Source organism: Helianthus annuus, chromosome 17 (genome assembly GCF_002127325.2).
Source record: "Helianthus annuus cultivar XRQ/B chromosome 17, HanXRQr2.0-SUNRISE, whole genome shotgun sequence".
Classification (NCBI taxonomy): Eukaryota; Viridiplantae; Streptophyta; class Magnoliopsida; order Asterales; family Asteraceae; genus Helianthus; species Helianthus annuus.
In genome coordinates, this window is record NC_035449.2 from 14,459,062 (window position 1) to 14,482,540 (window position 23,479).

The 23,479-nt window shown below is 38.2% G+C and overlaps 4 protein-coding genes across 4 annotated transcripts; 1 reads left to right on the forward strand and 3 right to left on the reverse strand.

Annotated features, from left to right (window-relative positions):
* Positions 1-228: 228 nt before the first annotated feature.
* Positions 229-10,282, reverse strand: LOC110925596 (receptor-like cytosolic serine/threonine-protein kinase RBK2). The gene is made up of 6 exons (XM_022169513.2): positions 10,184-10,282; positions 1,629-1,738; positions 1,076-1,477; positions 708-959; positions 470-624; positions 229-390 (listed from the first exon to the last, which is right to left on the reverse strand). The coding sequence occupies exons 2-6, from the start codon at positions 1,720-1,722 to the stop codon at positions 289-291; spliced, it is 1,005 nt and encodes a 334-aa protein (XP_022025205.2). The 5' UTR covers positions 1,723-1,738; positions 10,184-10,282; the 3' UTR covers positions 229-288.
* A 4,962-nt stretch (positions 10,283-15,244) lies between these two features.
* Positions 15,245-18,608, forward strand: LOC110925938 (vesicle-associated protein 1-2). Its single transcript, XM_022169729.2, has 9 exons — positions 15,245-15,401; positions 15,585-15,646; positions 16,313-16,383; positions 16,464-16,545; positions 16,670-16,785; positions 16,856-17,353; positions 17,428-17,643; positions 18,131-18,208; positions 18,356-18,608. Exons 2-9 carry the CDS (start codon positions 15,598-15,600, stop codon positions 18,443-18,445), a joined length of 1,200 nt encoding a protein of 399 aa, XP_022025421.1. The 5' UTR covers positions 15,245-15,401; positions 15,585-15,597; the 3' UTR covers positions 18,446-18,608.
* Positions 18,609-18,859: 251 nt separating this feature from the next.
* On the reverse strand, positions 18,860-21,047 carry LOC110925735 (trihelix transcription factor GTL1-like). The gene is made up of 2 exons (XM_022169595.2): positions 20,533-21,047; positions 18,860-19,376 (listed from the first exon to the last, which is right to left on the reverse strand). Exons 1-2 carry the CDS (start codon positions 20,918-20,920, stop codon positions 19,006-19,008), a joined length of 759 nt encoding a protein of 252 aa, XP_022025287.1. The 5' UTR covers positions 20,921-21,047; the 3' UTR covers positions 18,860-19,005.
* A 1,146-nt stretch (positions 21,048-22,193) lies between these two features.
* On the reverse strand, positions 22,194-22,955 carry LOC110922988. The gene is made up of 3 exons (XM_022167184.2): positions 22,802-22,955; positions 22,535-22,675; positions 22,194-22,452 (listed from the first exon to the last, which is right to left on the reverse strand). The coding sequence occupies exons 1-3, from the start codon at positions 22,901-22,903 to the stop codon at positions 22,369-22,371; spliced, it is 327 nt and encodes a 108-aa protein (XP_022022876.1). The 5' UTR covers positions 22,904-22,955; the 3' UTR covers positions 22,194-22,368.
* Positions 22,956-23,479: the final 524 nt, after the last annotated feature.

Genomic DNA, 23,479 nt, shown 5'->3' on the forward strand with positions numbered 1-23,479 from the left:
AAGATATCCGGTGCTGGCGCACCGTGATTGGAGCCACGTGTCTCAGTTGTCGGCCTTGTTGTCCCTCTGCCATCAGCAAGTATTCAAAAGACTGAATTGCCCTTTAAGTTAACAAAAAAGACGGAAATACCCTTGACTTAATGGAGAAAAATGGATGGAGTTAACGAGCCAAATGAAAATGGCAAGATTTCAAACCTTTTGAATCCAGATGGAAAAAATAAACCTTTGGACGAAAGTCTCAAAACTCAGGGACGAAAATGGCATTTTACTCTTTATAGATTTATAAGCTTAATATTGTTCAAATATATACCCGAATGTCCCTTCAAATTGAGATACAGTGAGGTTCAACCATTGATCTGGAAGCCATTTTGCCAACCCAAAATCGGAAATCTACAAATTGATTACAAAATGGTTATAGATAAACAACTCGCATATACCATATTCTGAACATACTTAACTTATATAATACCTTGGGTTCAAAATCTTCTGAAAGCAAAATATTAGCCGCCTTGATATCCCTATGAATAATTCTCCTTTGACAAGCTTCATGAAGATAAGAAAGACCTGAAGCAGTGCCTATGGCAATATTATATCGCGTTCCCCATTCTAACTTTCCTTTCTGACCTGAAACAAGTAAACAATATGAACAAACAACGTTTAAAAATACGAAACGATATCATTAAACGACAATTTGTTTAACGACTAACCACTAAGAAGGGACGCTAGGCTCCCATGTTGAGACAAAGGAAGCACAAGATGCATGCCACCTTCAACTCCGTAGCCAATAACATGAGAAATATTCGGATGTTTGACGTGAACGAGAATTCCCAGTTCCGATAAAAAATCTGAAGTCATTTCTTCGGGTGTACCCCTGATTAATCGTTTAACCGCGATAAATTGCCCATCCGGTAAATGACCCTTGTAAACTTCGGAATACCCTCCTTCTCCGATTAAGTTTTCTTCATGCCATCATAAAAGATATATATGATTATTAGTTAACCAGTAACACATGTAACTCTTTCATAAGACTTCAAAGTATGAAAGTAACATATTTAGACGATACAAAATTACAAACCACGGCTAAAGTTGTTGGTTGCATGTTTGAGTTCTGCAAGTGAGAAATTTGTCCATGATGCTTCAAAACAATGCAATTCGGCGTCTAAATCGTGAGGTAGTGCGGGTATGGTTTCGGCTATTTTCCTGCTTCTTCGCCTAGTCAGCCTTTTGATGGAATGGAGGGTGGGATGGAATCCGTGTAAGGTTGAAGTGGACCCCCTTTTGATTTTTCTTAAAAACCCATGCCATTGATGGGGATTTGGGTCGGAAACAGAATCAGGATCCATATCTCTCGGTTTGTAAGATGGTGAGCATGAACTTTCGGGTGAAGATGATCTACCGGTGTCTTTAGGTGAAGATGGTTTAGGATCAATTTCATCCTCGTCGTGATGGTCTTCATCTTTGTCTAACGACCCAAGTTCTACCATTACGATAAACAAAATACTTAAGTATATATAAGTACCAATAAGCAATAAATAATTATGACAGAATATATACAAGCGGGTGAATGAACCATATCAGGTTTTAGACATCATTATAAAAGAACTTTGTAGAGAAGAATGTCATGTTACCTTCGGCAGAAATGGGAACCGATGGATCGGAGAAAATAATTTTGTTATTCCCAACTGCGAAAACAACACTTTTCTTTGTTTCTTCTTCAGCCATCTTTTTGTCACAGGTTCTGAAGATCACCATAAACAAAAAGAATAATTAGGATATCAACATGACGCTGGAGAAGATTTCAAACGCAAACAAATATCCAAGACATTATATCATCTAAATATTATGTAGCCACGCATCTGAACCACACAAACATAAAATTTTAAAATGATCCAACCAAAATCATGCTATATTGGCCCTTTGTAAATACAGTTTGCATCACCTACATGTTATGTAGCCTTGAATCTCAACCACACAAACATATATAACGATTTAAGCAAAATCATACTATAATCTAAAACCACATAATAATATAAGCAAAATCATTAAAATATTAAATCATGCTATATTGGCTATTTGAAATAACAATTTGCATCATCGTAATTAAAAAAATGTTAATTGTGAAACAAACACTGAAATGAACGATGAATACTGAAACCAAACCCTAGAATATGTAGGAACCGTTCGCATAAATTAAATAAAATAAACAAATTTTATTACTGATTACAATACAAAGAAAGCAGAAAAAGAAACAATACTATTACAACTGAAAAATCCAAAATACAAGAAAGGTGTAGAAGCAGAATTTGACTGAGGCACGTGTTCAACACGCTTCCCTTAAAACAAATTCCGAGTCTCCCAAGAGTACTCGTTTTGTTTCCCAGGGTACAACAGCCGGAGCAGCGTACTGCCGGAGAAAGCCTACAACCCGAAGGCTACCTTGAAGAATGCTGGAGAAGATCTTAATTTTTGTAAAGAGAAAGTTGATTGCTGTTGTTGTTGCTGGTGTCCTTCTGAAGTGGGTATGGAGCTGTATTTATACAGCTCCTAGGTTGAAACAGTCAAAATGAATTAAATGAGAGGTTTAAATTGCATTAAACGTCTTCAATGCAATTTAATACGTCATTTAATTCTCAGTCAAAGCCTATTAACTCGTCAGTTACGAAGCTGGACTGAAACTGCCCTGTCATTCAATGCTGGAAGCTTTTGCGCGCGCGCGCGGTGCGCCATGCGGCGTGCGGCCTCTTGGCTCACTGCCATGCGGCGTGCGGCCCTCTTGGCTCACTGCCGTGCGGCGTGCGGCCTCTTGGCTCACTGCCGTGCGGCGTGCGGCCTCTTGGCTCACTGTCGTGCGCGGTGCGGCTCAAGTCCGTCCATGCGCCGTGCGGCGGTGCGGCGTGCGCCACGTCACCTGTGAGTCTATACGTGCGCGCCACACAGTCGCGCCGTATTGGCTCACTCTGGTGCCCCGCACACGGCACAGTAGGACCCATGCACCATGCGCCAACCGCGCGCCTCGTGTACCCGCGCGCGCATGACTGCCACGTCATGCGCCGCATCACCTACCACTTGGTCCTTGCAACCCTTGTGCTTCACCACGCGCGCGCGGTCAAAAATACAAAGGCGGCTCTCAAGCGGCTCGCGGCGATGCGAGCGTGCGAAGTGCAAAGTGCGCCATCAAAGCGCCACATTGCGCCTCATCGCCCACGCCACGCGCGCGCGCGCGCGTGTGCGAGTGCGAGTGCGAGTTAGGGTGCTCCGCACCCTTCGCGAGGACACTAGTGAGTGCTTCCATGAAACAATAAGGATGGAGAGTTCCACCTTAAATACCCATTTAAGTTCCATCCCTCCTCCTATGTGGGACAAGGTGCTACTTTCCCTTTAGTTTCAACATTGAATGTTCCAAACACCCAACTTTGAGCATCGATATCTCATTCATCTTAGCTCGGTTTTGGACGTGGTTTAGTTCGTTGCGAAGCTCTTCCAACATAGAACACAAACCCACAAATAAATACATAAAACCCGCTCATTTTATTATATTTATTTCTAGTCCAAAATAGGAAAAAATCATTTTCCTATATTTGTGAAAAATGCTATTTTCACTTATTTTCCAACAATCCCCCACATGAAAAATGCTATTTTCATCAAATTTCCAACAATCCCCCACATGTATGGAAATGGATCTTTTCCTTACACTTTTCAACGATAAACTTCGACAGTTGAGTATTGCAAGATAGGTAGGTTGAAGCCTTTGAACCTTCTTTTGTGAAGCGCACTTAGCTTACTAGCGGTGTGTAGACGCGATGTCCTTGAACATACCCCCATTTGTGTAAACGACAATACACTTCACACAATACTCTCCCTGGTTTGGCCAACTCCTCATTTTCGTGTCCTATTATGGTCCTGGAACACTAGCCTGGTTCTGCGAGAGCTCTAGGATTTGCGCACCCCACAAATCCATTTGAAGCGACCCCACTTCTCTCTAACATAGGTGATTCCCTTGAATCATTAAAAGCATCATGGTTATTTGATTTCCCGAAATCATTAACCTTAATATGCTTAACCTCACTTCATGTCACTGATTGGAATGGACTAGGAAGTATATGTAACTCCCTTTTATTTAGTTTGGGGTACTCCCCCACAGTGACTCCGTTTTGGTAATATGATTAAGTTGTCCTATTGAACTTAGATCTTGGGATCTCCAGTCAACTAAGTTAGGTTTCCCTCATATTCCCATTAACCACGGGCTTTAGTCCCATTCCTCTTGATGACGTTTCTACTAACTCTCTGCTTAAGCCTTTTGTAAACGGGTCCGCAATGTTATCCGCTGATCTCACATAATCAATTGTGATAACACCCGTTGAGAGTAGTTGTCGTATCGTGTTATGTCTACGTCGCATATGCCTTGATCTGCCATTGTACATCAAGCTTTGAGCTCTACCAATCGCTGATTGGCTATCACAATGTACACATATGGCTGGCAAAGGCTTTGGCCATCTTGGAATATCTTCCACGAATTGACGTAGCCATTCCGCCTCCTCGCCTGACTTATCCAAGGCGATAAATTCAGATTCCATTGTGGATCTTGCTATGACCGTTTGCTTAGAAGACTTCCAAGCAATAGCAGCTCCTCCAAGTGTAAACACGTAACCACTTGTTGATTTGGAATCTTTATTATCCGATATCCAGTTTGCATCAGTGTATCCTTCGATCACTGCTGGTTGTCGGGTATAATGCAGTCCATAGTCTCTTGTGTATCGTATGTATCTAAGCACCCTCGTGATAGCCTTCCAATGATCCGCGCACGGATTGCTGGTGTATCTACTTAGCCTACTCACCGCGTAAGCCAAGTCGGGTCTAGTACATGTCATTAGATACATTAGACTGCCTATAATTCTTGAATACTCTAACTGAGCAACTCCATCTCCTTTATTCTTCTTGAGATGTTGGGAGGTATCAACTGGAGTTCGAGCGACACTCGTATCTCCCGAGTTGAATTTTTCAAGAATTTTATCCACATAGTGAGATTGACTTAACACAAGACCTTCTTGGGTTCTTATGATCTTTACTCCAAGAATCACATCCGCTAAACCCATGTCTTTCATGTCAAATCTCGCTTTCAACATGCTTTTAGTAGCTTTGATAATTTTATCATTACTCCCAATGATAAGCATATCGTCTACATAAAGGCATAAGATGACATAACCTTCATTTGTGTCTTTGAAATAAACACACTTGTCGCACTCATTTATTTTGAAACCATTGTCAATCATGACATGATCAAACTTTTGGTGCCATTGTTTTGGTGCTTGCTTCAAGCCATACAAAGACTTGACGAGTTTACATACTTTACCCTCTTGACCTGGGGCCGAGAAACCTTCAGGTTGCTCCATGTAAATTTCTTCTTCTAAATCGCCATTTAGAAATGCGGTTTTAACGTCCATTTGGTGAACTTCCAAATTTCTTAACGCCGCTATAGCAAGAACCAATCTAATCGAGGTTATGCGCGTCACAGGCGAGTAGGTATCAAAGTAATCTAGACCTTCCTTTTGTCTAAATCCTTTAATCACCAACCTAGCCTTGTACTTATCAATACTTCCATCAGTTTTCATCTTCCTTTTGAATATCCAACGATATCCAAGTGGTTTGCAACCAGGTGGAAGATCTACTAACTCCCAAGTATGATTTTGCAATATAGAATCTATTTCATTTCTTATTGCTTCTTTCCATTGAGGTCCTTCTGAAGAGGAAACCGCTTCGCGATATGTATTGGGCTCGCCCTCAACCATATAGCTAACGAAGTCTGGACCGAAGGATTTTTCAACCCTTGGCCTTTTACTTCGCCTACGATCGGTTTCTTCAACCTCATGTTGTTCATGTGTCTTATCATGAACCACCTTATCAACTGGTGTTGATGAACTTTCACCTACTTCAAAATTAGGTGTTGATGACGTTGCATGTGTTTGTCTTCTCAAAGGAAACACATTTTCAAAGTAAGACACAACGTTAGAATTCACCTCCATAATAGTGTTTACGTGTACATCAGGATTCTTGGACTCATGTACAAGAAAGCGATGTGCACTACTTTGATGTGCATACCCAATAAATATGCAATCAACAGTTTTGGGTCCTATCCTAAGAGCCTTAGGAGGTGGTACAGTCACCTTTGCTAGGCACCCCCACACTTTCAAGTATTTGTATGAAGGTTTCTTCCTTTTCCATAACTCATATGGAGTTTCGTCTCTCTTTTTGAGTGGTATCCTGTTCAAAAGATAATTAGCCGAGAGAATGGCTTCCCCCCACAGTTCGTGGCTCACCCCAGAACTTATCAACATGGCGTTCATCATTTCTTTCAATGTGCGGTTCTTTCGTTCCGCCACGCCATTTGATTGTGGAGAGTAAGGAGGTGTACACTCATGTACAATGCCACTTTTTGCGCATAACTCGGCAAAAGGTGCAACATATTCGCCTCCTCGATCGCTTCGCAAAGCCTTTATCTTCTTTTGAAGTTGATTCTCAACTTCATTTTTATACAAGATAAATTTACTTATTGCTTCATCTTTACTTTTTAGTAAATAAACATAGCAATATTTAGTACTATCGTCAATAAACGTGATGAAGTACTTATTTCCACCTGTTGTGGGTACCGCTTTTAAGTCACAAATATCAGTGTGAATTAAATCAAGGGGTTCGGTTATTCGTTCAACCGATTTTGATGATGTTCTTGTAAGTTTGGATTCAACGCATGTTTCACATTTATAGTGTGAATCAATATGGAATGTTGGTATACAATTTAAATTGATTAAACGGCGTATAGAATTAAAATTTACGTGACCTAATCTACCATGCCATTTATTCGATTCAGAAAACTCAAGCATATAAGTAGAAGTAGTAGCAATTTTATTCATGTTCTTGACAGCCATTACATTCAATTTGAACATTCCATTTTGGGCATAGCCCTTGCCTACATACGTTCCTCGTTTAGTTAGTACAAATTGATCGCTCTCAAAAACTAAACGAAATCCAAACTTGTTAAGCAACCATCCCGAGACTAAATTCTTTCGCAAGTCTGGGACATACAACACGTTGCTTAGAGTGAGCTCCTTCCCCGAAGTCCACTTCAAGATCACCGTTCCTTCACCCATGATGTCAGCGGTGGCTGCATTTCCCATATACAGCTTCTCTTCTCCAGAAAGCGCCTTGAAGGTGGTAAAGAGACTTTTGTCTGCACAAACGTGACGGGTCGCGCCCGTATCAACCCACCAACCTTTTGGAGTGTTGGTCACAGTATTGACCTCATCCATCATTGCGCTTTTGTCGGAAATCATTGCCACCAAAGGCATTCCGTCTTCATCCACCATGTGCGCACGCTCACGCTTTGGTTTCTTGCATTGGTTAGCCCGATGCCCCGGCTCGTCACAGTTGTAACAAGTCCCTTGGAACGTTTGAGGTTTCTTTTTCACAACCCCTTTCTTCGGTCCAAGGTTGCTAGCCTTTGCTTTCCCTTTCCCTTTGTCCTTTTTCCCCTTGCTCTTCGCGCCCTTAGAGGATTGCCCATGCTCAACCAGATTTGCGCTAGCACTAGTCTGCGCAATGCTGCCTTTTAGGGCGATTCTATTGTCCTCTTCAATCCGAAGACGAACAATAAGATCCTCTATAGTCATCTCCTTTCGTTTGTGTTTAAGATAATTCTTAAAATCAACCCAACTAGGAGGTAACTTTTCAATCATCGCTGCCACTTGGAATGTCTCGCTTAGTGTCATGCCTTCCGCTGAGATGTCATGAAGTATAATTTGGAATTCTTGGACTTGATTCATAACTGTTTTAGAATCAACCATTTTGAAATCCAAAAAACGGGCTACCACAAATTTCTTTGTGCCAGCATCCTCCGTTTTGTACTTCTTGTCTAATGCATCCCAAAGGTCTTTGGAAGTCTTGACGTTGTAGTAAACATTATACAACGCATCCGACAACCCGTTTAACACATAGCCTCGACAAATAAAATCCGAGTGCTTCCAAGCCTCTACCGCGCTCAGAGCCTGAGCGCTGGTCTCCCCTTCCGCAGGTTGGGGAGCGGATTCAGTTAAGAACCTCGCAAGGTTCATGGTGGTCAGGTAGAAGAACATCTTCTGCTGCCACCTCTTAAAGTGTTGACCCGAAAACTTCTCGGGTCGTTCAGCGTGATTGGCCACTGTGGACGCTCCCACAGTGGTGGCGTTAAGGGGGTTTCCCGTCACAACATTTGTGGTGTTGTTGACGTTGACAGTTTCGTTCGACATGCTGAAAATTAAAAATTTAAAGTTTAGTCCAAAAAATTCCGAGTTACGCAAAAATCAGAAGTAAACTATTAAATTTTAATTTACCACAAATTACTGTTTTGGCTTCTAAGTCCAACTTTGAAGACCAAAAAACAGAAATTTTATAATTTTTAGAACTTACTGATTGGCTTCTAAGTCCAACTTTGAAGACCAAATCAGAAAGTTTTAGCAAATTTAGGACAAGTTCGAATGTAACCAAAAATAGTTTTCAACCAAAGTCGCTCCTTTGAAGATGAAAACTAAAAAAAATCTGTTTTTAAAACACAAACTGAGTGAAATCAAAACTGGTTTGAATCACAAACAGAAAGGTTTTGATTACACGAACGGTTTTAAAAATTTGTTTTAAGATTGTAGGAACCGTTCGCATAAATTAAATAAAATAAACAAATTTTATTACTGATTACAATACAAAGAAAGCAGAAAAAGAAACAATACTATTACAACTGAAAAATCCAAAATACAAGAAAGGTGTAGAAGCAGAATTTGACTGAGGCACGTGTTCAACACGCTTCCCTTAAAACAAATTCCGAGTCTCCCAAGAGTACTCGTTTTGTTTCCCAGGGTACAACAGCCGGAGCAGCGTACTGCCGGAGAAAGCCTACAACCCGAAGGCTACCTTGAAGAATGCTGGAGAAGATCTTAATTTTTGTAAAGAGAAAGTTGATTGCTGTTGTTGTTGCTGGTGTCCTTCTGAAGTGGGTATGGAGCTGTATTTATACAGCTCCTAGGTTGAAACAGTCAAAATGAATTAAATGAGAGGTTTAAATTGCATTAAACGTCTTCAATGCAATTTAATACGTCATTTAATTCTCAGTCAAAGCCTATTAACTCGTCAGTTACGAAGCTGGACTGAAACTGCCCTGTCATTCAATGCTGGAAGCTTTTGCGCGCGCGCGCGGTGCGCCATGCGGCGTGCGGCCTCTTGGCTCACTGCCATGCGGCGTGCGGCCCTCTTGGCTCACTGCCGTGCGGCGTGCGGCCTCTTGGCTCACTGCCGTGCGGCGTGCGGCCTCTTGGCTCACTGTCGTGCGCGGTGCGGCTCAAGTCCGTCCATGCGCCGTGCGGCGGTGCGGCGTGCGCCACGTCACCTGTGAGTCTATACGTGCGCGCCACACAGTCGCGCCGTATTGGCTCACTCTGGTGCCCCGCACACGGCACAGCAGGACCCATGCACCATGCGCCAACCGCGCGCCTCGTGTACCCGCGCGCGCATGACTGCCACGTCATGCGCCGCATCACCTACCACTTGGTCCTTGCAACCCTTGTGCTTCACCACGCGCGCGCGGTCAAAAATACAAAGGCGGCTCTCGGCGATGCGAGCGTGCGAAGTGCAAAGTGCGCCATCAAAGCGCCACATTGCGCCTCATCGCCCACGCCACGCGCGCGCGCGCGCGTGTGCGAGTGCGAGTGCGAGTTAGGGTGCTCCGCACCCTTCGCGAGGACACTAGTGAGTGCTTCCATGAAACAATAAGGATGGAGAGTTCCACCTTAAATACCCATTTAAGTTCCATCCCTCCTCCTATGTGGGACAAGGTGCTACTTTCCCTTTAGTTTCAACATTGAATGTTCCAAACACCCAACTTTGAGCATCGATATCTCATTCATCTTAGCTCGGTTTTGGACGTGGTTTAGTTCGTTGCGAAGCTCTTCCAACATAGAACACAAACCCACAAATAAATACATAAAACCCGCTCATTTTATTATATTTATTTCTAGTCCAAAATAGGAAAAAATCATTTTCCTATATTTGTGAAAAATGCTATTTTCACTTATTTTCCAACAGAATATAGATAACGAAAGTGACGAAGATTGTGCAAATAGATCGTGACGGAACAAATTAACAATTGCAGATAGAGTAACGGAGATACCTTGAGGAATTTGAAGGTTTTGAGGCAGTGAACTGTTACGTCACGGATATTCAATACGGTAGATTCAGAATCCTGTGTTTCTGATGACGATGATGATGATGAAGATTGAAGAAGAACAAACAGAGAAAGAGAGGGAAAGAAGCAGTTAGAGAATATGGTTTTTTTCTGTAATTGTATTGTCTACGGTTTTTTTCTTTGTTTTTTATATCCCCGATTTTCATGCGCTAAAATAGGCATTTAATCCAAGCCCAAACAGCCAAGCCCAGCCTAGTCTAGCCCAACTGAGTACATCGGGTCGGGTTTTGTTTTTTCTTTTACGAGTTGTCCGGTCTGTGGTTCGGGATCATATTGTTATTTTTGTCTACCTTCTTGCTGGTTGGATTTTCTTTTTTAATAAAATAAGTATTAAGCACCTTCGTATTGTGGCGGGGCCATCAACACTTAACTTACGCATGTTAATGCGAATAACTTAGAGCGAAACGTAAAACATAGAAAAAAAATAGCTAAGTTGATCTAGGACTCGCCGCTTTGCGACGAACCTGTCAACAGGAAAAGACGGCGTAAAACGTTTAACCACACACGCGTTGCGCCGCGTTAACTCACAAAATTTAGAACGGAGCGTAGAACGCAAAAAAATTGCGTAAGATGAAAAGTATAGGAGACCAAAGAATAAAACTTTTACTTTCATTTTAACTAATTAGATTCCGTAATAGGTTTATTCATTTGAAAGTACAAAAGTTGTGAGGTTAAATTGTAAAGGATGAAAATTTGGTGTTATAAGTAAAAAAAAAAAAAAACAAATAGCTTTGGGTTAAAAGTGAAACATCAATTTTTTCTCTCGAAAACCTCCCAAAGCATGAGGTACATACACATCTCGTAGGGTTGTAAACGAACCGAACGTTCAGCGAACAGTTCGTGAACCGTTAGGCGGGAAGTTCGTTTATGTTCGTTCGATTAGCTTAACGAACGAACACGAACAAAAAAATTCAATTCGGTTAGCTTAGCGAACGAACACGAACATAGGTCTCGTTCGTTCGACTGCGTTCGTGAACGTTCGGTTACGTTCGTCCGTGTTCGTTTGATTATATTAAAAAATAATAAATAATAAACCTTTTATCTAAACATATTGAAAACTTGAAGCCATATTTTTTTCTAAGTTAGCTAAAATTTCGACATGCTAATACATTTTTGGGGATAATTATGTATACGTTAGTTATGTTGATTCATCGTTTGGTGGTGTATTAGACTTTTTGTGTTTTGATTTATCATTTGATGGTTGTATTTAACTACTTATATCCAATGTTTAAAGATAACCGTATTTTTTTTCAAGTTAAATGTTCGTTTGTGTTCTTTTTTATTTGCTTGCATTCGTTTGTGTTCGCTTGCGTTTGTTTGTGTTCACTTGCATTCGTTTGTGTTCGAGACCAGTGTTCATGAACTGTTCGTGAACAACTAAATTTCCTTAACGAATGAACATGAACATAAATTTATGTTCGGTATGCGTTCGTGAACAGTTCACGAACATGTTAATTTCCTTAACAAACGAACACGAATATCGCCTTGTTCGTGTTCGTTAGGGTCGTTTACAGCCCCGATTCTCTGTGCACACAAATGTTGTAAACTAGTAATGGAACCCACACTTCGCTATGGTTTGGCTAGTTAGGAGTCAAGTGGTTATCTATTGCGAAATACGATTTCCCAAAAACAATAATTAGTTCGTGTATATACCCTTCACTCTAAGAAAAAAAAATTATGACGAAAGCTTGAATCAAATATGAGTATGACCTTTGTATGTTCTTGCGCACCAAATGAAAATAGCAACAAAGATAAAGTAGAGTGTAAAAAGTAAAATTGAAGCGGAAAAAAGACAGTGAATTCTATATAAACACGTAGCGTTGGTAAAAAAGATTTTTATAATCTTATAACTTAAAAAGGCAAACAAAATTAACAATAAGAAAGCTTCAACTAACTCGTAGTGGCGCGTTAAACTTTATAAATAAATATAATATAATGTATTCAAAACTAAAAGAAAAATCATAAAAAATATTTAGAGAAATAATACATTGTATTTATCTCTAAAAAATAATTATATAGTTTTTCTCTTATTTTAATCAAATCATATAAAATCAGGGGCGGAAACACAATGCTAGGAGCCCTAGCACGGGCTACGGCTCAACCTGTATTTGTAGTGTTTTTTCCGGTTTTATACAAAGGATACCCCTAAAAAATACGAGGATACTCCTAACCAAAAAATAGGATACTTGATATTACTAAAATCTCATTTTTGTATAAGCCCAAACATTTTACAACCCGAAAACTTCTATAATAATTAAGCCCGAATGATAAAATAAGCAAGAATTAACAATAATAAAATTGAAAGAATGCCCTAAATATAATTGATAAAGTTAGCCCAAGACCCAAAATAACATTATAATTGCATAAATGATCTTGCTTGTTTTATGGTGGAAACCGGAACACATAGTTCTTGTCCTTTAATTTATTGGGCAGTGAAGCTAGCTTTGGTTTTACAACCGCAACCGTTGAAAGATGTTTGTTTTTCTAAATTGAAACTTGTTAAGACGGATTTACGCAATCGAATGGGCCCGGAATATTTGAACAATATTATGGTTTGTGAGGTTGAAAAAGAAACTTTTGATAAAGCAAAAGACGACGATGTAATGGAACGATTTCAAGCTATGAAAAAAAAGAGAACAAATCTATGAGGTATTTGTTCTAATTTATTGATTATCGTTTTTTATTGTATGATAGATTGCACGGCAAAAAAATTCAGGATACCCATAAATTAGTGGGCTAGCTCCGTCACTGTATAAAATGACTGGTATATTGAGAGAAAATGAAAAGAGAAATGGAATAAGATAATATCATAATATTACTATAATAAAGCAGAAAACAGAAATTGTTTTATATACTTACATGATAATTAGTTTATCTTAAATTAAACATTACCTCTATATTAATTAACAAAATTAAGCCCCCTCACAATATTACTATTCAATTTCTACTTTTTTTCTATTGGTCATAACTTAATTTCTCTTTCTTTTTATTGGTGTTGGTGTTAGGATTTAATAAATGATATGATTTAGTGATATTGCACTTATATGTAAGTTGAACTGGAATTATATTTAGTTTTGGTATTGTACATGCTTACAGCTTACAAAGTGTGAATGTATTTTCGTTACTAATTATATAGAGTAAATTACTTTTTGAATCCTTGTTAATAATATGTTATAGTTAGTATATAAGTAAAAAATAGCAAATGGGAGATTGCCACCTTGTAGTTAATGTAAACTTTGACTTTTGTCAAGCTTCTTGATAGTCAGATTTTTGGTTTTTAATAAAATTTTGACCGTTCTAAAAAAATCTAAACAAATGACTTAAAACAAAATTTGAATAGCTGAAATCAAATTTGAAATGTAAGAACTTTATAAACTATTCAAATAGATAATAGTAAGCAATTACAACTACGTAACAACCCAAATAAAATTACAAGAATCACATTATCATTACATATCTATAACTCGGTTTTCACTTATATATGTGGGGTTAAGTTAATGTAGAAATGGGTCTAAACATACAAAATAATTTTAACTAGAATTACGACCCGCCGCAATGCGGCGGGGATTCTTTAGTTATAACTAAGTTAATTTAGGACCTGCACGTTTTGTTGAACATGTCAAACGGTAAAAAATAGACGATGTAAAAACGTTCACCCACACACGCACGTTGCGTCGTGTTAACTCGCAAAATTTAGAACGAAACGTAAAAACGTTAAACCAAAGACACACGTTGCAATGTGTTAAGTCATAAAATTTAGAACGAAGCATAATGCGGAAAATTTGCGGAAAATGAAAACTATAAAGGAGCGAAGTTGAAAGAAAAAAAAGTTGTGAGGATAAATTGCAAAAGATTAAAAGTTTTGGGTTAAATGTAAAAAAACAAATAGTTTTGGGTTAAAAGTAATTTATCAAATACTTTTGGGTGAAAAGTAAAAAGATCAATTTTTTTAAACCCCCAAAGCCATGGTTACAACAACCATATGCATAACCATTTTTTCTTTGAAAAACCCCCAAAGCCAAGATTACAACACTTCGCGAAAGATGAAAAGTATAAGGGACCGAAGTTGCAAAAGATGAAAAGCTTTGAGTTAAAAGTAAAAAAATCAAAGTGGTTAAATCGCAAAAGATGGAAAATTTTGAATTAGAAGTGAAAAATCAAATTAATCAAAGGGTTGAAATTGTATAAATGGAAACTTTTGAATTAGAAGTGAAAAAACAAATTAATCAAAGCGGTTAAATTACCAAAGATTAAAACTTTAAACTTAAATTGTCAAAGATTAAAACTTTAGGGTTAAAAAGGAAACAAAGATTAAAATTTTAAACTTAACTTGCCAAAATTGAAACTTTAGGGTTAGAAATGAAAATTTCAAATTTATTTTGAAAAACTCCCAAAGCCAATTGTATAAGTATGATATGCATAAGATAGTTGGTTATTAATAAGGTTTTAATGTAAGAAGTGAATGAGGGTACTCTTTTTTTTTTTTTTTTTTTTTTGAATTTTCCCCTTACTTATTAAGCACGTATTTGGGGGATGTGGGGGGTTAGGTGTTTTTTGAGTTTTTTGGTAAGGTATAGTTTTTTTTAGCGGGGTGGGGGTGTTTACGTTTTTGGGTTGTGGTGGGGTGCGGGTGGGTGTTTATGTTTTGGGTGGCCGTCGTGGGTGAGTTTATTTTGTTGTGTTATCTCAAATGTTTGGCTAGTCGTTTCGGTTCAGTTATTTTCGGTTTTAAATATATGATTAACCGAAACCGAAAATTCGGTTATTCAAAAAACAAAAACCGAACCATCGGTTGTTGTTTCGGTTCGATTATTCGGTTTCGATTCCAGTTTCGGTTAATTGGTTTTATGCACACCCCTTACCAGTTGTAGATAATTATATATTTACATAAATTCAGAGGGTGTAATGTGTAAAATATCATTAACGGCTGGTTACAAAATCAGGGACTAGAACGGGAATCAGGGTCAAAATGGAGGACCAAACTGTACAACATAAAAAGGGAGAACCATGCAACAAGAACATCAACGAGACGATACAAAACGAGAAAATGGTGAAACCGATTAAATTCAAATCACCAAAGAAGAATCCAATGAAAACCGGACTTTAGATTCGTTTTCTAACAATCATCTCTATCACTTAATCGGTAATTTCACTCATTTCTGTACAAATTTCCGTTAATTCTTATTGAATTTGCTCATTTGAAACCTCCTAATCTGGATTTGATTCGATCGATTTTCAATTTTCAATTTATTCCTTCTGGATCTGAAATCATTTGTTTATGCTTTTAAACTGATAATCTGAATGCTTTATGAACCTGTGTTTACAGCCGAGAAGGAAGCATGGGTGCAAAATTATTGGAAATTAATGCTACAGCAATCACGTTCATATGTAAGGACAGTTTATTTTCGGTTTGCAGTTATGAAAACAAAGTGTTGATTTACATTTTTTATTCGCCTTTTTCGGTATTGGTTTATAGGCTATAGCATCCTAGTTCAACAAGGTTATTTTCCCCAATTAGTTTGATACTTTAACATAAGAATATGAACTCCTAGGGTTTGGTAGTTAACATCTTAGAACAAGGAATGAATTTCTTAATCCCTAGATTTCGAGCTAAACGAGTGTTTATATCGCGGTCAGGGAGTATGTATGCATTTAGAGTTATGGTGTATGCATGTATTAGTGAAATTGATAATGGATTTAGGATTTTTAATATCTGAAGCTTATAGATTGAGGAGGTTGCATATTTTAAAATTATATATTGAAGTAGCTGACTCAGACGGCTTCTATAGTTCTAATACGCACACAGTTTCAGCTTATCGTATCCTATTTCTTAAATTGTCTTAATCTTCTATTGTTGTATACTTTGGCTCTGATACCAGAAACGAAACATGAGTTACAGAATATAACATGTTATTGAGAAATATGAAACCATATAGAGTGAAAGTGCTGAGTGGCGAAGATAGAGATTAGAGATCGTTAAAGAGGCAACACCAACACGATAATATCTTGTATTTCTTACACAAGAACCTAACAAGTTCCTCGTCCTCCTTGCAGGTGAGGTGAAGAAACAAAGTACATCTTCAGTTCACCTCTCTAATATATCTGATGAATATGTTGCTTTTAAGGTGCTTCCTGCTTGTTTGGTCCATCTGTCATGGTGTCATAATAACTTTTTGTCATATATACAACGTTTTTCGTGAAGCAGGTGAAGACCACATCACCAAAGAGGTTCTGTGTAAGACCCAATTCAGGCATAATTAGCCCAAAGTCAGCATGCGAGTTCACAGGTAGATGTTAACTCTACATCGAAATGTTACTGTAAATATTTTCATCAATATACACGCCTAAAATCATCGACTCGTTCCTTTTATATTCTTCAATCTTTCTGGAATAGATATTCTTTTGGTGCAGTTACTATGCAAGGTCTAAGGTCACCTCCATCTGAGGTGGAGTGCAAGGATAAATTCCTGATACAGAGCACGGTTGTTGATGCTGCGACAAAAGAAGAAGACGTGACTCTTGAATTGGTAAGTATTTTGATTTTCAGTCAAAAAATATTCGTTACTGATGCTCATTGTTGCCACCTGGCACTGGCAGTTCTCTAAAAGAAGTGGTAAGTATGTTGAAGAGAAGAAGCTCAGGGTTGTTCTAGTTGGTAAGGAAGATTCTTCATCAGAGGAACATCGAAACGAAGTGTCGGGGAAAGAGCCATCGAATAAATCTTCAGTTAAAGAAGAGAATGTGGTGAAGAACGAAAAGCGGGGTAAAGAACAATCTAATGAATCTTCAGTTAAAGAAGAGAATGCGATGAAAAAGGAAAAGCTCGGTAAAGAACAATCTAGTGAATCTTCGATTAAAGAAGAGAATGCGGTGAAAAACGAAAAGCTTGGTAAAGAACAACAGAATGAACCTTCCGTTAAAAAGGAGAGTGCGGTGAAAACGAAAGCGTTGGGGAAAGAACCATCTAATGAGTCTTCAGTTAAAGAAGAGAATGTGGTGAAAACGAAAGCGTCAGGGAAAGAACCATCTAATGAATCTTCAACTAAAGAAGAGAATGCGGTGAAAAAGGACGAAAATGCCCTCCAACCGCATACAGTGAGTAATAGATGTTTCCTCTTTACAAGACATTTGCTTCAGTCTTCTTGATGGGAACATTGTTTTTCTTGCAGCAAACTGAAGACAGCAGGGAAGTCAAAGATGGTTTGACTACAAAGAACCTGAAGGCATCTGGTGATCTTGACGGGAATGAAGAGAATCTTTCCAAGAATTTGAAATCTGACCCTGTAAAAGTTGTGAAAGAGGATCCAGAAAGGAAGTTGAGGTTGTGTAATCAACTCAAGGAGTTAAAACTGAAGGAAACTGCATTAGAAAATCAACTGAAAGAGGTTAGATTGTCCGCAAATATCTTGTCGTATACGAAGGGCATTTTAGTCATTGACTGACAATCCAATAATTGTGTAAAACCATGTGTCAAGTAAATTGTTTAGAAAAGTATTTAACTGATGATCTATTAGGCCGGAGGGTGTGGGGGGCGCCACCCTTGCCACGTCAGAGGCTATAGCGCCCCCGGCGCTATACACCCACACCCAGCCAATTAACATGGGGCGCTATACATCACTCGCGAACATGGTAACGAGGGAGGAGGGGGTTATCAGGTGGGGCCCACTTGTTTGCACCAATCAAATTTTTTTTTTTTTTTTATTTTGCTCTATAGCGCCCCTAGGGGTTATCACCACACCCTCCATGTTAAAGGGGGGGTTATAAAGCCCCCTTGGCTGACGTGGCGCCTACGTGGCGCTGAGGTGTCCTTATAAAGCCCCAAGGGGGGTTATCCCACACCCTCTAGCCTTATGGTTTAAAATCTTTTTGCAGGCCAAATCCACAATATCTAGCTTAACCTGTCAGAACAGCATTATGATTGAAGCAAAAGAGTCACTTAAGCTAGAATTGGTGAGTGCATTGCATCCCTTGTGTTAGATCCTTGTTGGTTAACTGAAAAAGGGGTGTTAGTTAATAATCAAGGAAAATCATTTTCTTTTTTCTTTTAATTATTTGTATTTTTTATATTATTTTATAGTTTGTTTGCTTATTTTGCAGGCTAGGAGAAGTAAGAAAGGTTACCCATTTGCATTTGTTTGCATTGTGTCACTCATCGGTTTGATAAGCGGATACATCTCAGATCCTTGAACTACATTTACATATATTGTCCCAATAAATGAATGGTTGCAAAGTGCAAACCACAGGTACATGTATATATATACCGATGACAGTATATTGCATTAGGATATTCGGGATGATGTCAAAGACTTAAAGCACATTATCCTTTTACGACAACACTTTATATACAATACATGTATGTGAGCGCCAGGGGACATTTTTTGTATCGGCCAAAACGGTACATGGTCACAGGATGGATTGACCCAAAACACTTTTGACCCGTTCAACCCATTTGACACATGTTTGCTGTCATCATCATCATCATCATACTCAGTAAATCCCACCAATAGCAAAGCAAAGGTAGGGTCTGAGGAGGGTAAGATGTAGACAGCCTTACCTCTACCCCGTAGGAATAGGGAGGCTGCTTCCAGTGAGACCCCCGGCTCGATTTAACCAGTCTGACATTATATTAAGTTAATATCTTACATAAAAGTTTCATGGTCAAACCAACAAGTACAGATCATTCCAAGAAAACACATCAAACTAACCTAACAAGACCGCGGACACAAAACTAGACTTCAAAATAAACCCTACACTACTGAATCAGTTTGCAATCTGCAAAGCTCGTCAAGGGCGGCTGCTAGATTATCGAGACAAATACTAATCTTATCACCATTGATCCTAGTTAAATCATTTGCTCCATTGCCATTGTTAACTATAGCTTCGATCATTTCCGCATTTTCCCTCAGTTTCTCACCCATGTTATGTTCATGATCCAACTTACTAACTTCAACAAACCTTTTACTTTCATTTAACCTATGTGTGTGATGATCCACTTGGTGCTCTGAACTGCATTCCTCAATATCATTGTTCTCACTTTTCAGACTTCTTGTTGGCTTTGATTTCACTTCTACTATATGTTTCTGAGGTGCTGTCATCTTGGACCTTTGATTCAATAGATCTAAAAGCACAGCAACATTCTAATCAAATTCAAATTGAAATTTCTGATTGTCAAATTAAAGGTAAAAGTGCAAGCTTAGAGCATAAAATAGGGTCCTGCTATACGCACACCCAATTAAATCTTTTGACAACCAATATACGACTCGTGTATGTGTATACAAGTCGTATATATGAGTCGTACAGTTCATGTAAAGAAAATATAATATACGACTCGTATACTAGGGCGTCAAAAGATCCGCCATTATCCTGAGCCATAAAATACCAGATTGTATAATAAAAGCAAGCGGCGGCTCAGGCGGCTCCTCGGTATCAGTATCCAATATACTATATAAGTCTTGTATATGAGTCGTTAGGGTGTGCAAAAAAACGAATTAACCGACCCATAACCAAATTAACGATAAAACCGAACCAAATAAAAAACCAGTGGGCCGGTTAATTGTTTTGCTGAAAACCAAAAGTAACGGGTCGGTTATGGTTATCAATGTTTCCATGCCCGCCTTAACCGAACCGACATATACTAAATCTTTGTCGGATTTGAACTTTTCAACATTTGATCTTTTTGGTTGAACAATTGTTTAATTTTATGAGTTATATCATATGTTTTTTTATAAAAGTTTGTTTAAATTTATGAACTATATCACATCGTTTGTTTAAATATTCATAATAATCGGTATTAATATATATATATTGATTATATGTATTGTTTTCGTATTGCAATACAGTAATATATAGTAATGTGCAATAACAATTTATTCCATGGTCACAAATTTCAAGCCCAGACTTTCAAACTCAAATAATGCACAATTATATTGTTTTCAGATACTTTTAGCTAGGCTCAAATTCACGGTTAACCCACCCGCTATAACCATCAAAATCGAATAACCAAAACCGCCATAACCAATCAGTTATAGTTATGGTTATTCATTAACTGATATCTCGGTTATGGTTATGGTTTTGAGCCAAAACCGACCCATGCACACCCCTATGATTCAGTCGTATTTGCTTTGTTGGTGAGATGTCTGTGTACGACTCGTACACAAACATACAAGTGTTATACAGTTCATGTAAAAAAGATATACAATTCGTATATTTAATACAGGTCGTATAGTTCATGCTATACGACCCGTATAGCGCCATTATCCCGAGGCGTAGAATACCAGATTGTAGAACAAAAGCAGGCGGTGCATCGGTATCAGTATCCGCCTCAGTGTCATAACCACCACCCTCGAAGTCCCTAACGTAGCGTTCGATCCCTTTGAACAATTCAGAATTGAAGCTGGCTTTCTTGGAACCTGACTGTTTGATTTTTTTGTAATCGGACAGCAACGAGTCCCATTTTCTCCGGCAGTGGTTGAGGTTCCGATTGACGCCCAATGCATTGCAATTCTCCACTATGATCTTCCATTTCTGGAAAGAGGATAGTGTGTCGCGACAATCAGCTTCAATGGCGGTAACCTCGTTGACTAGAATTAGGGATTCCTCTACGGTCCAATCCGGTGCTGCTTTAGATCGAGTGTGGAGGCTGCTGCCGCCGTCGTGGTCCATGGTTATGGTGGCTGATTTCGATCTCAATGTAGCTAGCTACAATGGTGGATTACTGGATTTCCGATTTGCATGCGAGAGGTACGGAGATTCAGTTTCTCATTTTTTTTAATGCGAGTCTTAGGGCCTTTCTTAAGGTTGGTCATGGGCGGGGTTCGGGTTCAGGTTCAGGTCGAGTATTGGTATTTTCACTAGTTGTAAAACCCATCAGTTATCATCGCGCATACCTGTTAATTTATTAAAAGATACTGATTGAGATTTCTGAATACATTCTTTTTATTAGTATAATTATTGTATATTTTTTATTTATATAATAAGTTTTTGTTATCCTCCACTTTTTTGCCGTCTTCCTAATTTAACTAAAGATATATTACTACGTAAAAAGACGATTCTACCCTTCTATAAAATGAGGAAGACGACAAAAAAGGTGGATGATAACAAAAAAAATCTAACACAGTTTGCCTTTTAGATGAAAATGACATCAAAACTGAAACCTTCGGGACCCAAATATAAAATGTTTCATTTTTGGACTAAAGTGATCTAAGCTGAGGAACCATTTTGGCATTTTACTCATTAAAATATACATTATATACATGTAAGTTTCATCATAAAAAAAATAATAAGATTATAATTTTAATTTAGTTTTATTTATATACTTAACAACACAAAAAATATAAATAACATTATTAACTACATATTCCAAAAGACTTTTTCTTTCACATAATGAATTTATTGAAATAAGTCACTATTTGGTAAGGGTTAATGGAAAAAAATATATATAAATATAAATAAAAAAATTTCGAGTATATAGTTCGGGTAAACTGACATGTGGGTTTTCGCTAATCGGGTCGGGTATCGCCTAATCCCACACTCGTCCCATACTCGCGAAATTCTTAAAAATATAATCTCATACATAACACGATTCTCATAAGGAATTACTTTTAAGACCATTGTTAAAACTAGCTAAGGCATACATAACCTGATTATGATTAAATTTTACTGCAATCCCCTTTGCTTCCTTGAAGAACTTTATCCATGTGATTATCATGTTACAACAACTTGAAAATGATTTTAGGTTTAAAGTGTGTAGTTTTGATCTCATGACCATCTACAAATGTCAACATAACACATTACATGTATAGATGATGCAACTTAGCCCCCTGTGAACTCTTATCACGAGTCTTTGAGAGGTGCGACGCTTTTAAACTCTATCGTGAACCATCACGATGTATCTTGACCACGACACACACGTAAAGAAAGCATCCGAACCATATCAAAGTCAAAATAAAACACCATCATTGAGTTGCACATTAGTTTGCGTATACTGCAAAATTACTTCGAACGCCAACGAAATAAGTGGCAATAGTAACTTTAAAAACCGAGATTTGTTTACAAGGATGATAAAACCGACATGGTAAATCAAGCCATTCAATTCTTAACAACCTTTTTAATCATCTTGAGCTTTCCACATCACTTTGGTCAGGAAAAGTAACACATTTGAATACCTTGCACTTGGGACACAACACATACCCAACCTGTCATAAACGAATCGAAACAGTTGATCATCAGTTCATCACCAACGATTAACAACGAAAAAGAACCAACGACATTCCTTACCGCTCTGCAAGATGGGCATCTACGATAGATCCGATTTGTTTCAGATTTTACATTTGTCTTTTGACCTTTACAGAAATCACAAAGCAACCATCCTCTTCCTTCACAAGGCTCACATTCAATCCCAGCATCTGCTGTTATAGCCTACAAAACACAAATAAAGCTCATGGGTATTAGGATTATAATCTTTAATCTCAGTTTCTAACAGACAAGCAATTGCTATACAAAAATACCAACAAAATACACACTGTATAGACATATATGTTGTACCTGTAATTGAAGAGATGTGCAATGGGTAGGCTTTGGATTCCTGCTAGAATTCAAAGAGATAACAGGCATCAATGGCAGCTTCATACTACTCAAAAATGCCATTTTTGTTCCTTTAGAAATAGAGGATAAAGGTTTTAACTTTTAAGGGAGAAATTAAAGAATACCCACCACCCATTAAAGCCAAAATATTCAACCTTATAGTTGCCAACAAATTACACAAGGTGCCATTGTTATTTCATTCTTTTTTTTTATGAGTTAAATGCCATTTTAGTCATTTTGTCAGTTTAGTCCAAAGGTTTCATTTTTAACCTGTGGGTCCAAAAAGGTTTCACAGTTGCCATTTTAGTCCACTGGGTTAACTTCATCAATTTTTTTCTGTTAACGAGAAGGCTAATTCGGTCATTTTATATGGTTGAATTGCCCTTTTAGTTAACATAATTACATACGAAATGACCGAATTGGCCTTCTCGTTAACAGAAAAAATGGATGAAGTTAACCAAGTGAATTAAAATGGCAACTGTGAAACCTTTTTGGACCCACAGGTTAAAAATGAAACCATTGGACTAAACTGGCAAAATGGCTCAAACCACAGGGACTAAAATGGCATTTAACTCTTTTTTTATAAATGCTTATTTACTTCATTATTAGGCCGGATGGTGTGGTTTAGCGCCACCCACC

Bases quoted from the DNA above. Each gene is read 5' to 3' on its own strand.
- LOC110925938 (XM_022169729.2), top strand. From the start codon at position 15,598: ATGGGTGCAAAATTATTGGAAATTAATGCTACAGCAATCACGTTCATA. The intron at 16,384-16,463 runs GTGCTTCCTGCT...TTCGTGAAGCAG, and splicing joins ATGAATATGTTGCTTTTAAG to GTGAAGACCACATCACCAAA. The intron at 16,546-16,669 runs GTAGATGTTAAC...CTTTTGGTGCAG, and splicing joins GTCAGCATGCGAGTTCACAG to TTACTATGCAAGGTCTAAGG.
- LOC110925735 (XM_022169595.2), bottom strand. From the start codon at position 20,920: ATGGACCACGACGGCGGCAGCAGCCTCCACACTCGATCTAAAGCAGCA. The intron at 19,377-20,532 runs GTATTCTACGCC...CTGTGCTTTTAG, and splicing joins TGCTTTTGTTCTACAATCTG to ATCTATTGAATCAAAGGTCC.
- LOC110925596 (XM_022169513.2), bottom strand. From the start codon at position 1,722: ATGGCTGAAGAAGAAACAAAGAAAAGTGTTGTTTTCGCAGTTGGGAAT. The intron at 960-1,075 runs GTTTGTAATTTT...GATGGCATGAAG, and splicing joins AACCAACAACTTTAGCCGTG to AAAACTTAATCGGAGAAGGA. The intron at 391-469 runs GTATTATATAAG...ATCAATTTGTAG, and splicing joins CAGAAGATTTTGAACCCAAG to ATTTCCGATTTTGGGTTGGC.
- LOC110922988 (XM_022167184.2), bottom strand. From the start codon at position 22,903: ATGGCATTTTTGAGTAGTATGAAGCTGCCATTGATGCCTGTTATCTCT. The intron at 22,676-22,801 runs GTACAACATATA...TGTGTTTTGTAG, and splicing joins GCACATCTCTTCAATTACAG to GCTATAACAGCAGATGCTGG. The intron at 22,453-22,534 runs GTAAGGAATGTC...CGTTTATGACAG, and splicing joins GATGCCCATCTTGCAGAGCG to GTTGGGTATGTGTTGTGTCC.